Source organism: Aphelocoma coerulescens, chromosome 2 (genome assembly GCF_041296385.1).
Source record: "Aphelocoma coerulescens isolate FSJ_1873_10779 chromosome 2, UR_Acoe_1.0, whole genome shotgun sequence".
Taxonomy (NCBI): domain Eukaryota; kingdom Metazoa; phylum Chordata; class Aves; order Passeriformes; family Corvidae; genus Aphelocoma; species Aphelocoma coerulescens.
In genome coordinates, this window is record NC_091015.1 from 143986799 (window position 1) to 144011604 (window position 24806).

A 24806-nucleotide genomic window follows, 5' to 3' on the forward strand; every position below is an offset into this window, starting at 1 on the left:
ATTATATCACAAAATTTAACTACCATTCTTTAAGCTCCATGAGCTCCTCAGCTACACTCACATGCTTCCAGTCTTCAGTTTTCAGTAAGTACCTACCCCCATGGTACTTGATTTACTCAGAAGACCAACAAGGAGGCGTGAGACTTACCTCATTGAGAGTCTGCTGATGCAGACCAGTGCCCCATGCTTGCATGCAGAGGTTTGTGGGAGTGGAGAAAGAAGCAAATTCAGGAAAACAGTGGTGACAGGAGAGGAAGAAATAGTCTCCTTCCTATTGCTTTTGTTCATTCTGTTGTTGGGGCCCTCTGAGATGGGAGGCACTGGAGGAATTACATTTCCTTTGTTCTCTCTTTTTCCTTGATGCTGTCCTTCATTTCCTTTTCTTGCTGTAGAGGTTAGAGGAAGGGGAAAGCATTGTTACAGGGAATAAGGAGATGGAGGTCTAAGGCAGTTGTGGATCCATTCACAACAGGCAGGAGACTAAGAATTATGAAGAAATTAATCATCTGGGACTGATATTTTCCACATATTTTTCTTCCAGTTATGAACGTTGATCATTACTACAGAGGAAACAGCTGCTACCAGGACAGACAGAAGAATCAATTTTGTTTTCATTTGGGGCTTTTTATTTGAAATGAATCGAAGTATTGGAACAACAGCATCTATAAAAGGGACCCAGAATAACACAATCTTCTGTTGACTTCAAGTCACAAGTTACTTACATACAGAAACTGTTTTATTTCGGTAGCTTATAGTCATAGTGATATTGATCAAAGGCACCTGCAACTGTCTTGGTTGCACATGCACTGTAGTAATTATGCATGCAAATGAGCAAAGTAGATATTCATGTGGTTGATCACCAGTATAATTACTATAACTGAATACACAATCATGGTAACTGTACACACAAATTACACATGCATGCAGTTTTAAAAACCAAGTGTTGCATTCATTGTCTCTATTTTGATAACATCCTACGGAAACACTTCTCCACTGGAAACAATTAAAAAGTATTAACTTTTAAAAAGATGTACATTTAATCAACTGTCTACTGAACATTAAAAAAATATAACAATCCAGTAATTTTGTTTTCCAAGCTGACGTATCAGCAAAATGTCACTATTGTCATAAGATTTAACAACTTGAGTAAAACATTTAAACATAGCCTCTTATTTCTCCTTCTTATATGCATTTATTAACCTGCAACTGCATTAAGATATTAAAGGTGATTATTTGAAAAAATAATGCATATGATCAAAATTTTTAACAAGAGCTGAGCTAAATTTCCATTAGCTCATTACAACTCTAGAGATAAGTGGAAATATTTTTAAAGTTTGGATTTTTATCAATCTAAACACTTAAACGTACAGGATTTCATTATACTTTAGACCAGAAGAGTTGGTGCATTCAAACCCATACAAGGTAATTTTCTAAGGTACTTAAACAACATATGCTTTCATGTCTCAAGCCCAGATTTTGATCCATCCATATTAACATAAGAAACGATTCTGCATTTATTATTAAGTACTTCAAAGAATATGACAGAAGTAATAAAATATTTAGATATTGCTGTACTCTGGCAGATCACGGCGTAGTCGTATAGCCTTCAGCTTCTCTACTTTGATTTTTGTTCGCAATAGTTCTTCTTCCAGTTGCTGCTTTCTTTTCAAACCATCCCTTTTTTCTTGGACATAAAGACCAATTTTTCTTTGGTTTTCTAATATTATTTGATGCTCTTCTTTCAGCATTTGTAACATCTGTGGATCATAACCACACATCGGTCTAAAGCGTTCTCCAACCTCAAGCCTAAAAAACTCATCTCTTCTTGGTACAGGGGAAGGAGACATCATCACTCTCATATCAACTGAAGACACTGATGTTGAAGGAGACCTTTCCATAATATGCACCAGCTGGTGTTCTTCCTCTTGTTCTAAGTTCTCATTTTGCTGTGAGTCTATAATCAAAGAAGGAGGAGGTTTGACATCCTCTTCCGACTGCAAGTCCATCATGACTGTCGCAGGATGGTGATCCAACATTGCCTGTGGTGAACTGGTACCAGCAATTGTTTCTTTATCGATACTAGCACTAGAACACACAAAATCATATTTAAATAATCCATTAAAAACTATTTTAAAAGGCATAGCTGTAAGTAACCAAAGCTTCATTTGAATACTACTCTGCTATCTACGCCTGGGACTCTTATTTCATTACCTGAACACCACTTGTGCCTCTCTTTCTTTCCACCACAGACACAGCCCTGTCTTACTCCAATTTTATTGCTCTAAAGGCAGTACACTCAACAGAGAACTCATCTGGTAGGTCCCTCTGACACTGAAGAAGCAAGAAGAGCTATTAGTGACAAGTGAAAATATAAAAAAAAAGCAGCACCAAGTCATGCAAGTAACAGAGGACAGAGTTTATATAATATAAAAGGTGATTTTAAAGGGACATTAATTTAGAAGGAGTAGACTATGGCAGAAACATTTCCATATCCTTAACTGATCAATCTCCCCGTTTTAATGTGCTCCCTGTTTCTGATTCATGCACCCAAGTATTTGGGGTTTTTTTCAATGTAAAATAATCACTAAATAAAATTACACAAAGAGCCTTGGGAAAAGAAACCAGAGCCTTAAAGACAACCCTTGCCAGTAGATTTGGGAACCAAGCTAATCCTTGCTCCTTCTCTTTGAATCGTTGATCTTAGCATTTCTTCTGAAGCTTCAATACACAGAAATGCTTCCATTAAGAACAGCCTATAGTTCTGTGCATTTCTTTTTGAAAGAACAACACCCATTTGACTCATTTGTCTTTCTGTAAATCCCTGAATCAGCAGCATCTCAAATCATGATTTGACATTGCATTGGCTTTGATGATGATAATGGCTCAAGCTGTTCCTGACACTTGTCTACCACCAGTTGTGTTTGAAACCCTACACTTCTGCACATCACTCCTGTATTCAGGTAATGCATTTTTAAGCCAGATCAGCTTCTTGATCTATTACTGTACAGATCTACAAAGAATACTTGCAGCATGACTGGGAAGGCAGTATAGAGTTACATGGGAACAGGAATATATTAACTTAGGATCGACAGCCAAGTCAGTGCACCCTCATGGCTGGGACTGTCCAAAACAGAAGCTCTAACTGGTGGTTGCAGACTCAAGACATTTCCAAACCCTTCAAGACTACTGCTAGCAGTCAAAGGCAGCAAGTGGATCCATGATTAACCTAACATTCACAGATGCTCCCCAACTCTGAAGGACTTGAGTCGCTGTCTTAAATTTGAGGGTGAGCAATGCAGTTTTTCTACACCTTAAAATACCTTCAGAGCCCTATATGCCACACACTGAGAAACTATCTGATTATTAAAACACCATACTGGTTAGTAAGAGATGTGGGTTCAAATTCCCAGAAGCAAAGAGAAATTTAATTTTTACATCCTGTTCTCATGTAAATGCACTAACTCCTTAATGCAAAGGTGGCATGATCATAATTTCTGGATGTCCCATGGTCTTCTAAACTCTTGCTTTAAAAGAAAAAAGCAATCACAGTTGCAATTTCTGAAGGACCCTGACCTAGCCTGCCATCCATTAACATGAAAATGCATTTTCTATAATAAAAGCATGAAAGCTTCTCAATACTCAGTTGTAAAAATGCTCATCAGGGTCAGAGCAATGTATTTTCCAAAAATAAAGCCTGTCAACCACACAAACTATTTAAACTGAAGATTCTTTTCAAAAAAAACACCATCCATCTGAAGCACGTATTGAAAACTGACCTTTCATTAATCCCCTGAAGAAAACACCAAGATAATCTTAATTCTATTGACTGTTACCTGAGCTGCCTATGAAGTATCAATTATATCACCTTACTCACTTCTACCTCATGCGACAAAGCTTCACTTTTTCCTATATGCTTCTTTCTCACATTGTTTTAGTCCTCTCAGCATCAGAAGCATTATCCTGCACACAAATTTTCACTTGTTTTCCCCAGTGCTGAGTGTAATTCTGGGTTTCCCCCCTCTTCACAACCACAGCTTCTAATAAAGCTTCTCTCCTCATTTGCTGGCTCCTGGCCAGCTTCTAGCCTGAGAAAAGTGGAAACAACCAGCAGGAGAAGCAGGTCATTCTGACAAAAGGAAACGGAGAGAGAGCAGAAAGAGAAAGTGAATGAGGTTAAATAGAAGAAAGATTTTGTCTAGCATAGGCTAGAGCCTCCCAACAGTGAAAAAAAAATCCATCTCAGTGTAATCCACACAGAACTAGAAAAATGACCAGATCTCCAGGTAACTCTGATGAGGCTTGTTTTTTTTTTTCCCTTAGTCAGCCTCTTAAGAGGAAAACAATTAGACAGCAGAGAAAGAAGGAATTGAGAAACAAAAGAGCTGCCTGTATGGTGGTTACTAATGTTGTTTCTGACAACTTGACTGAAAGAAAGACAAACAACAGTTACCACAATTGGGGCATGGTGTTTATAACCCTGCAGGCACCCATGATTCACCAGGTTTTGTTTAATCACAGCGAGCTAGAAATTGCTTAAAGGTGCGATTAACAATTTGGGCTCGTTATAAGCCGTATTTCCCTCCTCCAAAACCTAAGTCATATCCTGGTGAGCTAAAACCCAACACTGGGTTTATAAAGTTAGGGTAAAATGCAACTCAGAGAACTATCAAGTAATTATGTATTTGGGCAGGGGAAAAAAAAAAAATCTTTTAAATTGTATTCTTTTCCTTCAGCCCACAGTGTAGTGGCTGTTCCTAGGAACAACCATTTTGGGTAAGCAGTAAGCAAGTCAGTGTTCCCAGACCCATAAAAAACTGCAAAAAATGTTTAAATTACAGGAGACAAACTATGGAGATCATTAGCTCTTAATCATTCACTAAAAGCGTCAGTTCTTTTTATAAGCCAATCTGCAAACTAAAGTTCTCACACTATTTTTTTTTCCCCCTCCTTACAAAAGTTGGTAGTCAAGACACTGCAACCTTTATTAGCGCAATTAAAAGCCTCATTTTGTTCCAGAGAATTCTTTGGAATGGTTCCTTCAGGGGCATTCACCAGGAGCAGCAGCACAGCCCAGTTGCTTTAAACTTCTTTACGCAAAGGACCCACAACAGAATATTTTTAGAGCATCTGGCATGTTGGGATTTAGACAATTGTTACCATTCAGTTCAACCAGTGGCACCATGAATCCAATTCAGCAAGTGTGCGCATGCCAGCTTTTCTTAGAGTGTTGCGCTGCTGCACTCACTATCAGTATATCTGATTAAAACACGGAAAGTTCGCTTCCCATTAATCTGCTTGGGAAAATAAGGAAAATCAGAGCTTTCTCAAGGTTGCTGGGGAGTTATTTGACTTCCCTCCCCCACTCTCTAGCTTAGTTTTTGTATCTGGAGGAACCAAAACCTGACCCAGGCATTTTTTGATCCCTCAAGGACCAATACAGAACCAGCAGAGTGTTACAAGTCAGATATGAGGGGCATTAGCCAGCTGTGGGAGAAAGCCTGCACAGTGCCTGCCTGTATTATGTCTGGCTCAAATCTAGACAGTGTGTCTCACTTTACTGAGCAGTTAAAAAAAAAGAAACCTTGCAAAAAAAAAAGAAAACTTCTAGTGCTGTACCTCTCAGTTTCTCTCTGTATTTAAACTACCTCACGTACGACACAGAACTGCTTGGAGTTTAGACTGCAATTAGCTTTGCTCCAGCTTCAGGGAACCACCGTCAATGCAAGAAAAGTATAATTTAAAAAAACATTTGCACTCACAAAGCCACTGCAGTGTGGATAATCAATTTTTTTTCTTTAAAGGGTTGGGATTAGCTAAAACATAACATGCAAACACCAAAGTAAATGAGAGAAAAAAGGTGAATAACGTTTCTTAGCTCTGTGAACTAACTTTATTAAAAATCCTATATAAACTGGTAACAGTTCCATATGTTGCAAAATGACTGCAGTATTACCTTAAATGGAGGAGAATAGCCATCACTTTGCCAGTGTTTGAATAATCTGCCTATTAAAAGGTAGGGGAGGGGTAGAGGTTGGAGCTACTATTTCTCTTTGATTCTCTCTTAACCCTCACTTTCCAGAGTATGACAAAGACTCTGAAACAAGCTTTGAAAGAGCTGAAAAAAAATAATGCAATGCTAAGTCACCATAAAGCTTCTCATAAAACAAAAGCAGTATTATTTTTGTCATTGTTTCCCATTTGGGAATTTCTCTGATAAACACTTCCTTTAGGTGCCTGAGCACAAGCAAAAGCGTTACAAAGTAGATAGGAGGCGCCATAATTTTCATTCAGTAACAAAATAAAAAGAATTGTCTCACCTTTGAACACCGCTCCTGTCTCTTAAACACACATTGGAAATCTGTGGAATCATCTCCACAACTTTCTTGGTTGGCTCGGAAATGCTGCTTTTACAATCTGAGTGAGTCTCCTTTTGCTGCAATAGCTCCTGTTTGGCATATTCTTTGAGCCTCTTGTACAGCGTGCGCAGGCCCTGTGCAGTACGAGGAGGGCGATCTACTCCGATGGCATTGTAGTTATCAGCTATGATATCCCAGCATTTGTTTTTTTCCACTATTACAGAATGCTTATTGGTATGTTCCTCGAGAATTTTAACATACGGCTTCACGAGTTTTAGCAAATCAAGCTTTTCAGATAAGGTAAAATTAGAAGATCTGGCCTTCCCAACCATTGTTATCTTTGAATTAAGGAAGCCGTTCCTGGAGCCACCATGCAGTCCCTAGCTCTGCTCAGCTCTTTTTCACAAACAGAAAAAGATCAGGCTTAACTAGGCTAGTCTCATTTAGGCCCACGCCTACAAGGGAGGGTTTATTAAAATTCCTTCAGCTTAAGCTGACGCAGGTTCAGGAAATCTGCTTAAGCCAAGCCTGACCTACATAAGGCTTCAGACTGAAGAAGGCGAGAAGAAACAAGCAAAATACACTTTTGTATGAAGAGACCAGACATACGCAGGATTTAAAAACATAAAGGTTTAAAGATTAGCACGTTACCCAGCTAAAAATTACCTAATTTAGCTGGAGTAACAAGCTCTGACACATCTCCCCAGCTCCCTCACACAATATCAAACTGAAACCGTGCTGGAGATGATTTTACGTGTAACGACGTCTCCCCCAAAAAAGCAACAACTGCTTTGTGCGAGGCAGGGCGCGTTACGGGGAGCGGGAGGCGAGAGGCGGCGGCGCGTGTGGAGAGAGCCCCGGCAGAGCCCCCGGCGCCATTTGCATAGAGCTGGTCCTGCTGTCAGTCACTGCGGGGCGGCATCTCCCCCAGCCGGCTGGTTACGCTCGGACTTCGCCGCAAAGCTCGGCTTCTCCCGCACTTGGCAGCCGGCGACAGCCACCGGCACGGGGGCTTCTTAAAGAACCCGCTGCGCTCCCCAGCCGAGCTCCGGCACCGGCAGGAGCGGCATGAACGCCTCGGTGCGAGCGGGCCCTGAGCGCCGCCACGCCGGCCCTGAGGCGGCTCCCGGGCGAACCCCGGCATCGCCCCTCGGCCGGGGCTGCGAGGCGGCACCGCGAGGGCTGGGGCTGCCCGCAGTCGTGACAGATTTACCGAGTGCGTTACAGCGTGTGGATACTGGGGTTTTCATAATATCCACCAGCAAACAACCGACTTTTATTATATTTATCCAGGCGTTTTTTCAGGATTAAAAAAATCTGATTTTTATTAACAAGATGTGCCTCCATTTCTAATGTTTGCTCAACAACCTATCACCTTAAAGCAAACCTTCACATAAAAACGCGTGCAAGGCTTTAAATTTCTGTGGTCTAAACTAGAGCAACAAAACGGAGAAAGAGAAAAACCAGCAGATAGAAGGAAAGGTGTTCTCAAGTACAAAAAGCAAAAACTAAGTTTCAAAAATGACGTACTCCACTGAAAGGGTCCGGAGGGTGGAAACAAACACCACTTTAAATAGTGGCAACAGCTTCCTAAGCTTAACATGTCCAGCCTTGAAAACAAGGGAGCCTAGAGCAGGGGCAAGGAAAGAGAAATAATTATAGCTTGAAATATCCTAAGGCTATGAAGATCTAGGTATAAACTTGTTTGCTGTAAGGGGAAAAAACGCAAAGCAGACACAAGCCGCATTCAAAACAAGAAATTCACACTAAACAAAGGGAGACTTTTAACTGCTAAGAATCAATTAGCATTTAGAACAACAAGCACTTTTGGAACCATTTCTAAGACTTGGCTCGTCAGTACCACCTAACAAAATTGTGACCAGTCCACTTCACTGACATTGCTTTCAAGCCAAGATTAAATAAAGCATTTTATAGTCTGAAGCCTATTACATTTGAATTTGAGAAACAAAATACTCTTGTGGTTAGAAGCACTGTATGAAAACCATTACTTATAAACACCTAATCCTTCCCTATTTCCCCTCACTTTGCACTTTACTAATATTAAGAATATAAAGCTGGTGGTTAGAGTTTTGGGTTTTTTATTTTATGTTCTTAGTTGTTCTTCAGTAACTGAAAAAAAACCCTGGATGTGCTTCACATAGTTTAGGCTCTGGCAGTATCAGCATTGAGGGGTCACAGGCGAGCCTACACTGTACTCTCCACTGCTGAAGCAGTTGTGCAATGCCCACCCAGGCTCCTGACTTTTTAGTGACAAAAATAAGTCAGTGATTAAAGGCTCCTCCCCACAGACACAAAGAGCACAGATGAAGTGTCGGGCAGAGGTAACCCCAAGAACCCAAATGAAAGAAACCAAGCCCTCCAGTCCAGGCCCCGGGGGTGAGAGAGAGACAGAGTCTACAGGAGAGGCTCTCTGTAGACCACCTTGCAGACTGAAGGAGGGGGTTACTGCCCACTAGGTATGGGACTCATTGCGAGATGCCAGAGAGAGTATTTTGGGATTGCAGAAGGCGGTACAAGATATTTAGAGGAAGAACTGATGGCAGGACAAGGAACAGTGAACCATGAAAGTGGTTTGGGAAAGAAAAAGCATAGGAGGATACTGGGCGGGGGGAAAAGGGCTAAGAGGGGCCAGGTGCATGTAAACAGGGGGCTGCCCAGTATGGTTGTTCAGCCATGCCCTGGGCCTGATCACTGCAGATTGTCCTATCTGCTTGTTAAACTACATTTGTAACTGCTTTCCTGGGTGAGGGGAAATCTCCATTGGGTGTGACCATGTACAAAAACACAGATGTCAGCAACTGGAGTTGTACCACAGGTCACGGGCTCAGGGTGCTTGAGGCACCAGAAAGCAGAGGCCAGAGCCCAGGCACACTGCCTGGATACCTGTGTCAGTGTGCGACCTCTGGCAAACTCCAAGCCAGGCTAGCCAGGCAGAAGGCTTGGGAGCCGAGCAACAATGAGTCTGGACCAGACACTGCAGAGACCAGAAGGTCTGAGATTTGGCTATTGGAGGGACACCAGGACACCTGGGGACAGGCCACTGGTCAGACCAGCTGCCAGAGAGACCCAGTGTGCGTTTGTGAGTCAGCTGGAAGACCAGGGGATCCAGGGACCAGTAACTGATCAGAATAAGAATTGCTGGAGGATCCATGTTGTATACATAAGCATTTGCCATAAACAAGCTTTTTTCACAGTCAGCCAGTGAATGGAAAGGCTGAGGCCATTGAAGCTGCTTGTGCTTGCGTGAGTGCTGAACTTTCTGATGTCTGGCTGTATATACATATATAGTGTGCACATGTGCCTCTTGAGAATACATCCTTGTGGTCCTGGCCACGAGGAGCTGCTGCAGCAGTTTCCTCTATAATGGGATACCAGATGCAGCAACTCCTAATATTAGACTTACCTAGACTTGTATTATGCTATTACCTTCTTAGTGCTTAATGTTGCTAGAGAGACTTAAGTTTCCACACTAATGTAATTATAGCAAAATAGTGTTATAAAGTTTTCTTTTGAGCAAGTGCCTGATGGAATGCCTGAATTACATATTGTTCTGCATGAGTGTAAAATAACCCTTGTAAAAAACGAAGCTGGCTACCTACTAAGATTTTTTTCCTCCCATTTTTTTTTTCCCTTTTTAAAACAGCTCTGCTCATCCGCCTAAGGTCATATCAGTACTTGGATGAGAAATCAGAAAATGTGAAAAGCTTGGATATTAATGATACATACAGACATCTTTGAGCGAAAACAATAGGTGTAGCTCCAAGTCAATTACAAAAACCAAAAATGTTGCCACAATCCACCCTTCATTCTACACCTTCCACCAACACTTACGCAACACAGTGCACAGCCAGTTCAGCAAGATGATCTAGGTACAGAATAATCTATTTATTTTGCAAGCATAATAATTTAGTATTAATTTAATAATTGGTTTAAGTCAACATAAATGTGGCACATTGTCAAAACAATAATTTCTACCTCCCCCCAACTGTGTCATGTTCCTGCCCCTTCACTGTGCTGATATGAACACTCACAAATCTGGACAACTCATACTAATCATTTTTTTCTGAGCTGGGTTAGTTTTAATGACCAGCAGTTCCCTAATCCAGTATGCCACAGGACAAATAACTCACAAAAAGAAATATATTGAGAAAGCTTCTTCAGACTCTATCTGGATCATTATAGGGTGAACTGCAAACCATATCCCTAGAGACTTGTATTACCACAACTGAGGGGACAGCAAACCACAGGTAGCAGGAAAGAAATTCTGGTCACCACTGAAGAAAATAAACATGCATGCACACCTCACATCACTTCACTGCCTTCTATACCTCCTGTTTTTGCTGTGAAAAAGTCTAGAATTAATACCAGAAAATTATACAAACAGTGCATCCCAGAGAACTATTGAGAACAGCTATAATACAGTCAGGAATTAAAGTAGCCAAATCACTATGAATTGCTGAAAAAGCTCAATGGCCACAAGCTTTACAAGTGATAGGTTTGTATCACAGCCACTGACTGCATCAAGTGGCCCATGTAAATTTAGGCACAGTATAAGACAGAATACCCTGAAGTGGAGAATGACTTAAATCACGGGAGCTTTTTGGAGGGAGAGGGAGGATCCTTTGTCACACAGGACTGAGGAAGAATCTCTCCACAACAGACTTAAAAATAAGGTACATGAGACAAAGGAAAAAAGACATCTGAGAGAACTGAGGATGCCCTAAGAATGTGTCTGGAAAGATGCAGTCTGGAACAGAGAGCAAACATGAATGTTGAAAGGAATGACACCAGCATAAGTGATTCAGGCTGGGACCTTCTAGTGCAAAAAATATCAAGTCAACAGATTGCTAAAACCTGTGAAGGTGCTCTGCCCACAAAGTGGTACCCCCAGGATAAGTCTGAAGGACTTCTGTTCTTATTTAGTAATAGGCAAGCAAATCAGCTCTGCAGAGACCTGGGGTTAGCATTTACAATCACCTAGGAGCCTGAAAATCCTCAAGAACAAGAGGATGGTTGCAAGATTTGAATCAAAGCTAAAATGGAACCCTGGTACCCATGTGCTTAGAAAGAAATGTAGAAAGATTCAGCAGCTAGGATGGGGTATGTTACACACCACTGAATATAGCGGGCTATTATGGCAGTAGAAACATTTGGCAAGTATCAAGGCAGTTGCTCACTCTTGCAAATGACTTTGGCAGCTGCATAAGACGAGAGTGTCTATAGGTAGTAAGGGCTGCAAAACTTCCATTAGCTCATCATATAGTCCTCTGCTGACATGACAGCAAGACAGTGCCAAGTCACTCGATCTGCCTGCCTTTAAGAGCCTGCTTGAGCAAAGGGTGGGTGAGAAAACTTTCAGCTCCAAAGGTTTCTCATAGGGACAGTTGTTTCATGGGAGATCTCTAAAGCTAAGGGGTGCAGGCATTATTCACTAAGGAAAGGGTTGAAAAAGACAAAGTTTTGTGAACCAAAAGTTTTGTGAACCAAACTTCACCTGGAAGTTACAGTGCTTAAATACATTCACACCAGACTCTTTAGAAATAATACTTTTAGGTCATTCATGTTTCAAATGGCTTTCTCATGTCACTTGATTTTTTTTTCTCATCTTCATCAGCACTTTCACCATCAGCTTTATACTTTATTGTTCTTATCTTTACTGTACCTGGATCTCTCAGACCACTCCTTTCCTTTCTCCTGCACAATTATTTCTAAACCTCTGTTCTGCATTGGAGGTGAGACAAATAAGGGAAAATTTTACCTCTTCTTTTTCCTGCATCTATTTTTGTGATCAGCTTCTAGCATGTAATAACTTCCAACCCCTAATAGTTCTTTCAACTGCTGCAAGCACACGAACACACAGAAGTTAACAATGCAATAATTACCTTTACACAGCTCTCTTTAAACTTAGCCTGAATTACATCCAGCCTGCTCCAGAGCTCTTAACAGCTAAAATTCCAAGCATAAAAGATAAATACAATTCTGTCCCCTCTGCTGATATAAGGCATTCTCTCAACATCTAGCCCACTGAAATGGGGAATATATGAGTTAGCCAATTAAAATGCCCCCCATGCCAAATTTTAAAGAATTTATCTTCATCTCAGTGTGACATTCCAAGACCCACACATTCAGATCACTAACCATCCTTCAAACTAAGTTTGGCTTAAAGCTACAGGACTCTAAATTATAATACTATGTGACTGTACAGCTCCATGAATTAGCTCTTCACTTTGTAAGTTGTGTCCTTAAAAGCAGAAAAGTAAGAACCCCATTCTTTACAAATTAAGAACTGTGTCCATTCCTGGTGCATGCTTATACCTCTCTGATCCTCTCTTCCAACAAGCTTTTTGATGACTAATCAGAAGCAGCTGAGAAATACAAAAAGGTTTGAAAGTCTGATTTTCTCAGGATATTTTCCCTAAATTCTCACATCTTCACTAGCAAGATAACCCCTAGGAAAAGAATTAGTATAACAGAAGCCAAGTTTCTGCAATTCTCCTGTTTTGTTCATAGAGAGATTAAAATTTTGGAGGTTATGCTTTTACATACTATCCTGAAAATACTACCCTGTGCACTATTCCCTGCATTTGACAGAGGAACAGCTTTCTCCATTCTTCTAATCTTGCTCAGCAGATATTTTGAAGCCAGTGAGATAACCATCTTATCACTATCTTGTTGGCTCAAGGAAAGTCATATTGTGACAAAGCTTCTGTTCCAGGGAAAACTTAAGGCCCAAAGCCGGGACTGCACTCTAGTTAGGCTGGCATGGCAACAGAGGGGATCCAAACAATGAGCACAGCCACAGAAAGATTTGACAAGTAGCTTCGAAGGCATCCAGGCCTAGTTTGTCATAATACTCATGACAGCTCAAAATAACCTCCCAGTTCCCTTCACTAAGGTATTTCTTATCCCTCCACCTGATAGCTGCGTTCCCTCACCTTCCCTTAAGCCCACCTTCATAGCTATTGGAGACGAGAGCTGGGAATATACACATGCACCAACCCTGAACAATCCAAACTAGGACTTTCCAAAGGATGGGAGAAAGGAAAATAAAAACACACATGAGAAAACGTGAATAGCCGTGTCTTTCTCTTTAGCCCATCTTACATTCACATAGCCTGATAACCGATTTTGAAAATTTAAAAAAAAAAAAAAAAGGAAGAAGAAACTATGTATACTGCTCCCCCCAGAATGAATGAGGGAATAGGAGGAATTATTACTGATAAACCTGAATCCTTTAAGATAGTCTCTATGAAGAGTATTTTCCAAGTTCCTTATTTTTAAAGTCATAGTATTAGGTAATTTCTTTTTCTGTATATTGCAGACTATATTCTGTGTGTTTCATGCAACTCTAGGAGCTAAACTGTAATAAATACATTGGGATAGTAAGTTCATTTCCCAACACATCCCCTGCCAGCCCTTGGAAAGGGGTGTTTGCTTTATATCTGCAGTTTCAAAAGTAGACCTCTCTTTCTGCATGAGTGTTTAAGCCTTTCTGCTTGATTGTTTATAAATTTTTATTTTCAATAACTTAATAACTTCAAAAGAAAATGCATGAAAGATTATCATCTGTACACGGAGCACAGCTTTCTTCAATAATGGATATATCACTACTCAAAAGTAAAGAACCTGACAATTTATGTTTTTCATTGTAAAGAAGAGCCACAGTTCCATTTAATAGACAAGCTACTACTGCAAAACTTTCATTTTAATCCCTCCAACTTCTTTGGGAAATGTTGAATATCTTATATTGAATATAATTATTTTTCTTTATTTTCTGATCATGTAATACCCTTCTGATTTCTGGTTTCCTTCCCCTCTCCTTCATCATCTTCATTAGCTCAAATACAAAGCACACTTAAGTGGGGCAAATGAAAAGTACATTTCTCTGCCAATTCACTGCTCTTTTCTCCAATGTGTGAATATCTTGGTTATACCATCTATACTTACATAAAGCCTAGTTATTCACATGGCAGCAAGATATGATCATACCAAATTATAAATTAGGTTGTACTAACTGTGGAAATATCCCACTAGAATTAAGCAAGTTTGCATTTGCATCAGTGTTGCAGATGGCTGCCCCATCCAGGAAAGCAGTTTTGCAGTTGCTGAACATTATATGAGATGTTGCCTTTGGTGGTGAAGCTGCTGTAAAGTTCCTTCTTTCCATCTCACTCTTGGCTGCTAATTCTACTAGCCTCATGTATCTCAGCACTCAGCTGGGGGGCATCCCAAATTCAAGATGAATAAACACCGTTAGGAATGTGACAACAGCCCAGGAGAACACCAAGTGTGCACAATCAGCTGGGGAAACGCTAGGGAAGGCCTTAAGACAGCAGCAGAGTAGAAGACATCATTTACACTGCAAGGAAGAGCACCAAGTAAAAGGTGTTGTCTTGAGGAGATGTCAAAGAATCCCAAAGCTACAGACCAGAAAATACAAGACCCACTGTGACTGATGGACAGATGAACACTTCTGGAACCAGCATGCAATCAGGTACGGACAATTTATCTTATTATGTGTTTAGATCAATCCAGTTTTATTAACCAGTCCCCATCTCTTGAGATCAAACAGCCACAGATGACACCTAAACAGTAAAGAAACTATCCTGAATTGAAAATAAACTTGTCTATAAATTTGTCTATTCATTATTATAAACTATTCTGTGTAGAACATTGGAGGGAGAATGAGGACATTTTAAATCATAAAGATCTAGCAACGTAATTTGATACTATTTTGAATAAGAAATTATAACAAAATTTATAGACTTGTAAAATCTTACTTGCAAACAACCAGTAATAAATTACTTACACTCAGGCATCCAGTCACATCTTAGCTGTTCTAAGGGGTGCTTGGTAATTATTAAGAACTACACACGATTATGGAGTATCTTTTACCCAAAGATTTAACTGCTTTACCAGCTGTTTATAAAAACATTTGATGGGCACACAGAACTGCAGCTACACATGCAGCTCCACCACTAAAATAGACTGACTGAAATATCTCTTCTAGTTCATCTGTGAAGTACAACAACAGAAATTAAATTAATACTTGTACTTTTGCAGATATCCAAGTAATTCTAGGAATAATCTGGTTCATTATGAGATGCCAGGCATGAATGTTTTTAGTTGTGTTACTAGAAACCATAAGTAGGCAGTTAAACTGAAATTGGACAATATGAAAATCCTGAAAATAAAATTTTTTAATCCCCTGATTAAAAGTGATAGGTAATTGATTGCTACTATCATAAATGAACAGTGGATTTTCTCTTAATATTCATATTAATTGGTTAAAAGGATTTTATTCATATCAAGTGATAAGAGGTATCAGACAGACCTGTAACAATGGTCTAGGAAGATGAAGGAACAACATTATGAAAAATTAAGCTTAAGTGTACAAAGCATCCAAACCTTACAGACGAATGTAGTCAATAAACATTAATATTCCAGAGAAGATAGAGAAAATATATTCAAAACTATATGCAAATAATAAGTACAATTAATACCATCAGCATGAAAAACATTCAGAAACATCTGCTTAGAGATATAGGGTGAGCACATTAACCCTGTAATGAAATACAATTACAATTTGTCCTCAGTGTTAGCTCAAAGATAGTATCTGAGAGTATGACTTCTGGCAAAGTTCCTCTTGGAAGATGCATTAGCAGATGCTACTGATGGATGAAAGACAAGGTACTCTTGAACCAAAAACCAACCAAAGAGGAGGTGAACGGTAACAGAATAGAACTCTGTATCCAGTTTTTCTGTTCACCTACATCCAGTTCAAACAGTGAAATCTCAGTCTAACTGGAATGTTGCATCTAAGTGTTCAGGTGAAAGAGCTATTCATTTCCACACACTATATAGTAACCTGAAGGGCAAAACACAGTAACATTCTTCTACATTAAAAGTACCAACAGAAAGCAAGCTGTAAACTCAAATAATAAACATAAATCAAATTATGTATGCTTTTATATAAATGAAATAAATATATATTAAAATCATTAAATTGAAGGCAATGTGGGTAAAAACCTCAGTTCTTGCAAATCCCACTCACTAGTAACACTGAGGAGATACAAAGTATAGTTTAGGGATCTGCCTATTCATTGTTTCTTCAAATTAGCTGTATTTTCAATTGTTATTGCTAATAGAACCTCAGAATGTCACGATGACAAGTAGAAACCGAGCACTTGAGAGGTGCAATAATATCCTTCAAAACACATTTATGGTTTTGTTTTCAGTTACTGGTAAATAGTTTAGGAATGCCTAAATAATTTTCATTTTTAAAGAGCATGCACACTTAGCTGATAGAATTCTTTGGAGGCATGTGAGAAAAAGTATTAATGACATTGTCAAATAAATCACTTCTCTCCCAAAGATCCATTGTGTCAACAAGTACTATATTCTGAATACAAAACAAAGGAATCAAAGAGCTTGCCATGTTCTTTGCCTCTTAAAAACAAGCAAAATAATAAAGCAGTAGTAAAGTTCATTTTCCTAAAAAGATATGTAACATTATTTTCCAGTATTCAGAACTTACAATCACAAGTCATAAACTGTCCAATGAACATGTTCAATATCTTACAGTTCAAACACTTAAAATTACAACACTATGTGTACGTTTCATTCAACTGTTGCTACAAACTTATTAAATGTCTCTGGAAATACCTCATCTCACAGAATTTCAGAGTCTCTTACAGTTCATTTTTATTAATGACATTTTAGGGAAGAAGTTTTTTGAAAAGAAGCTTAGAAAAACAAGTATTTTTTTAAGCCAGATATGCTATAATTTTTAGATTTATTCCACCTAATCAAATCCTTACTCGTCTGCTCCAATAAATGGGCACCATGTGTCAGATAACTGAGTTTTTTTGAAAGAATGCACAGGATTTTCAGGGCTGGGTTTCAGAAAGATTAGGCCTATGAACAGTGCAGTTGTCCAGTGGTTCACAGGTGTTTCAAAAGAATTTCAAAGGAACCTGAGGTATTTATTTACACATTCCACTGCTGCACTGGAAACCCAAACACAGCAGCTTTGAGTGTGATATAAAACTATCAAACTGTTTATCATCTGCATTAAATGAAAAGGAGGCAATAAACTGAAATAATGCATACACATCAATCTTAAAATTATTTTAATGCCCCTTTAACAGAGAAGTATGACGCTCCAGAGACTGATAGTCAAATATAATTCCATTAATAATAAAACCCCAAACTGACTCTGGCTTTTGCAACTGGTTTCCATTACTTCTGAATTTCATACCAAAGCCAGCTTTAACAAAACAATTTAACTTCGCACTACAAAGAAGGTTATGATTTATATAATCAATGTAATTGCAACATTAGCTGTAATGAATAGCAGACAAGTGACGTAAAGGGCAGAAACTGTCTTGGAAAATCTAAGTTATTAAGAAATTACTTAAGATTTAAGGAAGCCTCAATACAGGATTGTTTTCTCACTACAATGCTTGCATCACCAATGAACCTGAAGACCATAACTAACATTGACATTAGACTTACTTCCTTTATACCACATTTCAGGACAGCTTTTCAAAGCCTTGCAGGGTTAGCCCCATTCTGCAGGCATAGAAAGGCCTTTGGCACAAAATGCCTTGCTCAGAAAGGCAGCAGCACATCAAAAGAAGTAGCTCACCCAGTTTCACTCTACAAAGTTTTGGTTATTTTTCTAAAGTCATCACAGAGGACCCACACCAGCTGCACCAGAATTCACCATACTGAAAAGACATTTAATATCTTTTCCACTTCTCAACATTTTTTTGCTGGAATGACTGCTGACTTCCCAGATTTTTTAGAAATCTTTCAAGTGCATGGCTAAGCAGAACGAGCAGATACAAATTTTTGCAGATCTACCTTATAAGGAAGTATGACCTATAGGGAAGCATGACCACAGACACTGAAAATTTTCTTCAAGTGTAAGCTTCATCAGAACAACTGGAAGTTTCAGCATGCAGCAGATAAACACAAAAGCTGTAAGACTTAAAGACATACAAGGAAGCTGAATTTCCCCACATTAGCTCTGCCAGAGTTCATACACTCTGGGTCACATACCATGCCAGTGGCAACATCCTATCACAGCTATCACCCCCCCATTTTCTGGGGCTGAAACCCAGGAAGAAGAGTCAGTGGGAAAGGCTCTCCGAAGCACCTTACAGAATGGAGGGGGTTTCTGCCTACCAGGGCCTGGAATTTGTGCAATCTCCAGATGCTAGAAGGGGCTTTGATGGAGAAAAAAAGAAACAAAAACCACAAAGACATGCAAAAGTGAGAGATAAAGATGGTTCAGGGAAGAACAAGCACACAACAATAAAAGGAAAAAGGCAGCCACTTTTAAACAGATGAAAGTCAGTAAGCTTCCTCAGCAAGGCACTGCATCCTGTTGCCAGAGCAAGTCCCATCTTCTTACTAAACTACATTTCTAAATATTTTCCCAGGTGAAAGCTGGAGCTGGACCACACATAGGTCATAGGGCTCAGGTACCTGATATGCCAGCAAGCAGAGAGGCCAGAGACCAAGGACACTGACTGGATATACTGTGTGAGATTGCTAATAAATACCAACATGGACTAGCTGGCAAGTAGCATAAGAGGCTTGGGAGCTGAATATTGGAGCAGCCATGAGTCTGGGCCAGATACTGTAGAGACCAGAGGGTCTGAGAGTTGGCTACTGAAGGGACCAAGAAGTCCATGCAAGTCACTCGAGAGACCAGGACACCTTGGGGGTTGGCTCCTGGTAAGTTCAGTTACCAGTCAGATGTGTTTGTACACGTGCATCACTTGGGCACAAGGCAACTGGGAGATCACTGAAGCCAGGAGTCCACCACTAAGTAGACCAAGTGGCTAAGACAAGTTTCTGGCAGGGCCTGTAGCATTCTTGTACCTGTGGGAGTGCAAATCTGCAAACCAGCAACTGGAGTGGGAGCTGTGGGCCTCTGTGGCTCATGTGCCCACAGCTGGGGTGTCCAGCAAATCAAGGAGCCAGCTACTGAACAGACTGAGTGCATAAGGTCAGTTACTGGAGGAATCTGAAGTCTTTGTGTGCATGTGTATTTATATCTAGATACAAGTGTAATCATTTGTTTTTCCACAAACAGGCTTTTACCCCAAGCAGCCAGAGAAGGGAACAGGATGTGTCCATGGGCACTGCTTTTGCAGTGCTGTGTTCCCTGTCTGTGTTGGCCTATGTTACCAGTCGTGTGTGTGTGTGTGTATAGGACATACGTAAGCCTATTGGGAATAATTCCCTTTTGGAAATTAGCCTCACTATTGGCTGGACCTGGGGACAGGGAGCTGTATCAGTTTTGCTTCAATCAGGCTTCAAGATTTAAGATGTCTTAAAATAAACAAAATAAAATATGACTTTGTTAAAGCCTTCCAACAATTCAAGGTGGTAAGTGGCCCTAAAATGCTCTTTTAAAACTTCACTTACTACACAAAGTATTATTAATTACATGAACCTTAAACCATCATTATCAGTGTAATTAATTATGAGGAAACAACAGTGAAATAACTGTAAGACAGGTATTTAGAATGCCTGAGCTGGCTCCAAAAGGAGCAATTTTCATCCATCAATGAACCCAGTTCAAGTGCAAGGCTTCCAAGATGTAGTTGGCTCCTGAGGTCATACACTTGGATTCATACAACACAGAACTGTGCTGTATCTGTAGTCAGGGCACACCAGCACTGGGAAATGAAGACACTCAACCCCACAATGTTGTTCAGGTCCATCCAAGTGCACTTGCTACAGTTCAGACACTTCAATGTCTTTGCAGTGCTTACTACCCTGGTTTTTCGGAGGCATTTATTACCAGGGCACAGCTGATGAAGTGCACACCCACAAATGAGCAGAGCCAGTTCTGCACTGCGGCTAAAGTTGGCTTGAGCCTTAAGTGCCCACTGGAGACACTGAAGAAAAGAAATCCTCATGAATTCTGAAAAAAACCTGAATTCATTCAAAATGGTTAGCCTTCTCTGTATGAGGCCACCAAGTTTTCCAAATTACAAAACTTTCCCACTATTTAAGGTATCATAATTCTTGTATGGCCTTCAACTGTAGATTAGTGAGTTGACTATAAGGCTCTTCTGGAAGACACAAACCTGAATAGCAACACTATTAACTGGCTTCCAAAACACCTTGGTTCTTTCCTTTTATATTAAAAAAGTCATTTAACACTTGTTTCTTTTACTCTATCCAGTAGAACACCAAATAATGCCACCATTACACAGCCCTTGTAATAGTACTTCACAAAAGTTTAGTATATGCAGTCTATCATTCATAAGCTTTAAAATTCTCTTATCATACATGGTAGTAAAAAAGAAAGAGCATCTTACCAGCTTTGGGCACATTTAGCATTTTCATTTCTGCCTTGCTACACTTGTCAACACTGAAACATGCTTTTGTCTTTACTTTTCCAGTTGACTCCAAAGACTGTGTAAAATTTTCATTTTGATTCTGGACATTTATTTTAGAAAGCAATGAAGCATCTCCCTCTTTCTCTTCTATCTGCAAAAGAGAAATAAGTTTACAATAGCATTTTCTTCATGCAGGTGAAGAGAAATAGAGAAAAGAGCAACAAGAAGGGATCTCAAGACATACTAATTGTCATTATCAAACTTGCTACATAAATATATACATCTCTACAAAACTGTATGCATCACAACAAAAAGTATGTGCACACAATACCAAACACCTATGTAAACAGTTTATGAATTTAATTTAATACAAGTCTTCTGTAGATAAATAAAAATTGTGATGCTTTTCTGTGTCAAAGGTTTCAGAGAAAGTTCCTTTGCAGCAGAACTGCAACCCAACAGACTGAGACTTTAGTACAAGTATCCTGGGTTCTTAACTGCTTTTACAAAAAATAAAATCCAATAAAACCCATGCCAAGATGCAATCCCCACCTCCTTTACACTTGAGAATAGCATTTGGGCTCAATACTGATTAATTTTATTTATTTGAAAAACATTTTTCTGCAACCACTTGAGAGTTAGAGAAACCTAACCTGAGAAGCAAGATCAAAGGTACTGAGAGCAAAGCTATCAAAGTTTTTTTCTGAATATATAATTTAACCAGAGATTGTTTGTGGTGAGCTCAGATGTTATCTTTTAATCACAATACTGTACAAAATACTTTTTAGTGCACTGTTTGGTTTACCTCCTTTAACTTCATTTCTTGGTCCATCTCCTTAGTTTCATTCTTGAGACAAACAGGAATACACTTCCCTGGTGGTATAAACCTTGGCTTTTTGCCTGCATTTCCTACGACTTGACTTGGAGCTGCAGATCGCCTCATATTTAACTGTACTGTTCTGGAGGGTGGACAGGAAGGAAGGAAGCAGATAAAGACAACTATAGTCAGGATAGGCTTTAAAGATAAAAATATATCCATAGATGACAACATAAGCACTACTTCAAAATATAAGAGAGCACAAAAGATCTTCAAATAACAATATTAATTCACAAGCATAATAAAATTTAAGAAAAAGTAGTATTGTTGCAATGCTTTGTTTAAGTACTAAGAAGGATCAACTACAGCAAATGCTGCAGCTGAACATCTCATTTTTCATTTTAAAAGCCGCTAATGCAGTTCCAATAGCAATAAATGCTCTGGAGATGCACAGTATAGGGCTACTTAACAAACACCAGTTTATAAAAATAATTTTAAGCAAAACTTACTATTCTAAACACTTGAAACATAATTTTGAAAAGCCCATTATTAGTGTACAATGAACAATGAATGTTGAAGGTATGTCTCATACCTGGGAACAGCCTTTTACATTAAACAGTCAATTACATTGGTCATTCAGGTTCACCATAATAAGATTAACATTCAGCAGAAAATTATCTCAGAATTACAGTGGATATTATTGCTCCATGTTATGTCCACTTGAACAGTGGAAGGAATGTATTAGATGTTTTCCCTCAAAATGTAAGACCATTATTCCCCTGAACAACCTTAAAACAAAACCAAACATATGCCAATGTTAATATGATAAAGCTTACTTTGCAACCACTAAAATAACGAGGTATAATCTTAACGCTTCAAAGTAATAGACAGGAATCAAACAAAAGAAGAAAACTCCAATAGAATAACACAGCAGCTAAAATGAAGAAGGCAAGCACAACTTACAGTACAATTACAGGTTTAATTCTCCATTTACACATGTTTATTTTAAATGATCCCCCCAACTACTAGGTTAAAAATAAACCATAATACAGATTGCAGAATCAAACTTCTGCACTATCTCAAAAGCACATTTGCATCCTGCTGCAAAAGCCAGTGTATTTCTGCACCTTTTTTGGTGCTACTCTGCACTCCAGTGGCTTCCTGCAGCACAACCACCGTTCTTGCCAAGGTCTGCACCAAAGCAGTTCGCAAACACACAGGCAGTGGTAGCAGGAGTACTGCTCTCTCCCCAATATGAGTACAAATAGTGTATGTGTGATGCTGTTATTAGACATAAATCTCAGGGGCAAAATGGCCTCAACTGTTGTCACTTCCACTGTGGCTGTTATTAAAAATACAAGGAAAGAAGCCTCTGACTGTGTCTACAGCAGTGCACTTAAGTTAGGCCTACCTGACAACAGTGATAGCATATGAATTTTAGTTAACCCTATGCAGTAAGGGAGTAGCTTGGTTATTATAACAGGAGTATCTGTAGCGTGGAAAGTCACGGTGAACACTGCAAAGGTGTCAAGAACCTTCTGGGGGAGCAGACTGCAAGTGCCAGTGCTGAGCAGAGGTGCCATGCGAACAGTGCCAGCTTCAGGTGCCATGTGAACCTGGAACGAGTTCTCTACCCAACCTACACTACACAAGAGACACTTGGGAAGACAAGACAGGACACCCCATGGCTCTGCATGAGGACTGTGCATAGCATGGCTACAGTGCTACACTAACCCTGCCCACTGCACTTCTGGTTCTGTGGAACGGGAAAGCTGCACAATTTATAAACTGCATCTATCCGTGATTAAAGTGCTCTGGTTTCCAAATCCATTTAGACATTGCACTGTCATTTGGTCTTAAACCACAAAAACAGACTCATTAGGAGATTTGAAAATTACTAAGACATTTGAAGACACTACCCTTGGTAACTCAGTAACTTCACTGTTACCAGTATTATCTACTTGCAACTACAAAGACCCTTATGGGTTTGAGGGTTTTAAAATGAAATATTGCATTCAGAAATACATCTTTGTCTTTAAAATAACAGCTTTCATAAAATGTAACAAAAACATGTTTAAAAAATAATAGCCAAAAGGTTTACATTTTGTCCCTTTACTCCTACACAATAGAAATAGAACATCGTGGATGTACAACAAACCACTGATGCCACATCTTTTAGATGAGATCAGAGCAGGTGTAGCAAGGGCAAGGAATAGCTCCACATTACAACTAAATGAACGAACATGCAAATACGCCCTTAGAGACAGCACCGATACACCTGAGAACCTTGCACTTCCCTTACCATTAGGTCTGGCTGCAGGGAAACAGCTGCAAGCAATGCAAAAAGCACTGCTCCTAGCTTTTATTAGCAACCAGGCCTGGTCAAACGCAGTGCACCATGAAACCACAGCCCAAACCGTCTCATGGGTGCAGCTGGTTTGTCAGACATTGAATTCGGTTGTACTTTTGTCCTTAAGGGTACACTAATAGCTGCATTAAAAATGAAATACACATACGAAAAATGCTTCAAAGTTTTACACATCCAGCTCAACACGGTGCGCAGGGAGCTCTGCTAAAGGCAGCTACAATACCCGTATCTCGGCCCAAACTTAACACGCTGCTCCTTGGGTGTTTGAAGAGGCACTGCCGGCACAGATGGAGCGGCAGAACAGGGGCTGTGGGCAACTACAGACACATGACACAGCATCAGCTTTTACTCTGTTAAATTGCAGGCAGAGAGTACACCGCCTTGAACATCAATATTACTGAAAAATCGCTTCAGATCAGAAGAAGCTGCAAGGAATTTTTACAAGAGCATGTAGTTACAGGACAAGGAGGAATGGCTTCAAACTGAAACAGAGAGGATTTATATTAAATATAAGGAAGAAATTCTTCACTGTGAGGATGTTAAGACACTGGAACAGGTTGCCCAGAGAACTTGCGGATGCCCCATCGCTCAAGGCCAGGTTGGATGAAGCTCTGAGCAACCTGATCTAGTGAAAGATGTCCCCGCCCACGACAGGGGGGTTGGAACTAGATAATTTTTAAGATCTTTCCCAGGGTCATTTCCACCGGGACCCCTGTCCGTAGCTCCCGTACCTGCAGTCCCGCCGCCGGTCCGTCCCGCCTCTGCACTCAATTGTCCCGCCGCGCTCTCCCGGCAGCCCCCCGGGCCGCACCGCGCATGCGCCCTGCGCAGCCTTCCCTTCCCACCCAGCGCGCGTGCGCCGGCGTTGTGCGCGCGGG

The 24806-nt window shown here is 40.0% G+C and overlaps 2 protein-coding genes across 5 annotated transcripts in view; both read right to left on the reverse strand.

Annotated features, from left to right (window-relative positions):
* Window positions 1–24806, reverse strand: part of RAD54B (RAD54 homolog B) — a 68496-nt gene that overhangs the window by 39603 nt on the left and 4087 nt on the right. For 2 of the 4 annotated variants that reach the window (XM_069005137.1, XM_069005140.1), the window contains exons 2-3: window positions 21549–21702; window positions 20723–20894 (exon numbers count right to left, since the gene is read on the reverse strand). In XM_069005137.1, the coding sequence (XP_068861238.1) occupies window positions 20723–20894; window positions 21549–21702 (326 nt within the window). Of the gene's footprint in view, window positions 1–20722; window positions 20895–21548; window positions 21703–23862; window positions 23880–24659; window positions 24757–24806 lie in introns of those variants that run through there. The other 2 variants (XM_069005138.1, XM_069005139.1) reach the window with 2 other exon arrangements.
* Window positions 611–6776, reverse strand: FSBP (fibrinogen silencer binding protein). The gene is made up of 2 exons (XM_069005142.1): window positions 6318–6776; window positions 611–2085 (listed from the first exon to the last, which is right to left on the reverse strand). The coding sequence occupies exons 1-2, from the start codon at window positions 6686–6688 to the stop codon at window positions 1560–1562; spliced, it is 897 nt and encodes a 298-aa protein (XP_068861243.1). The 5' UTR covers window positions 6689–6776; the 3' UTR covers window positions 611–1559.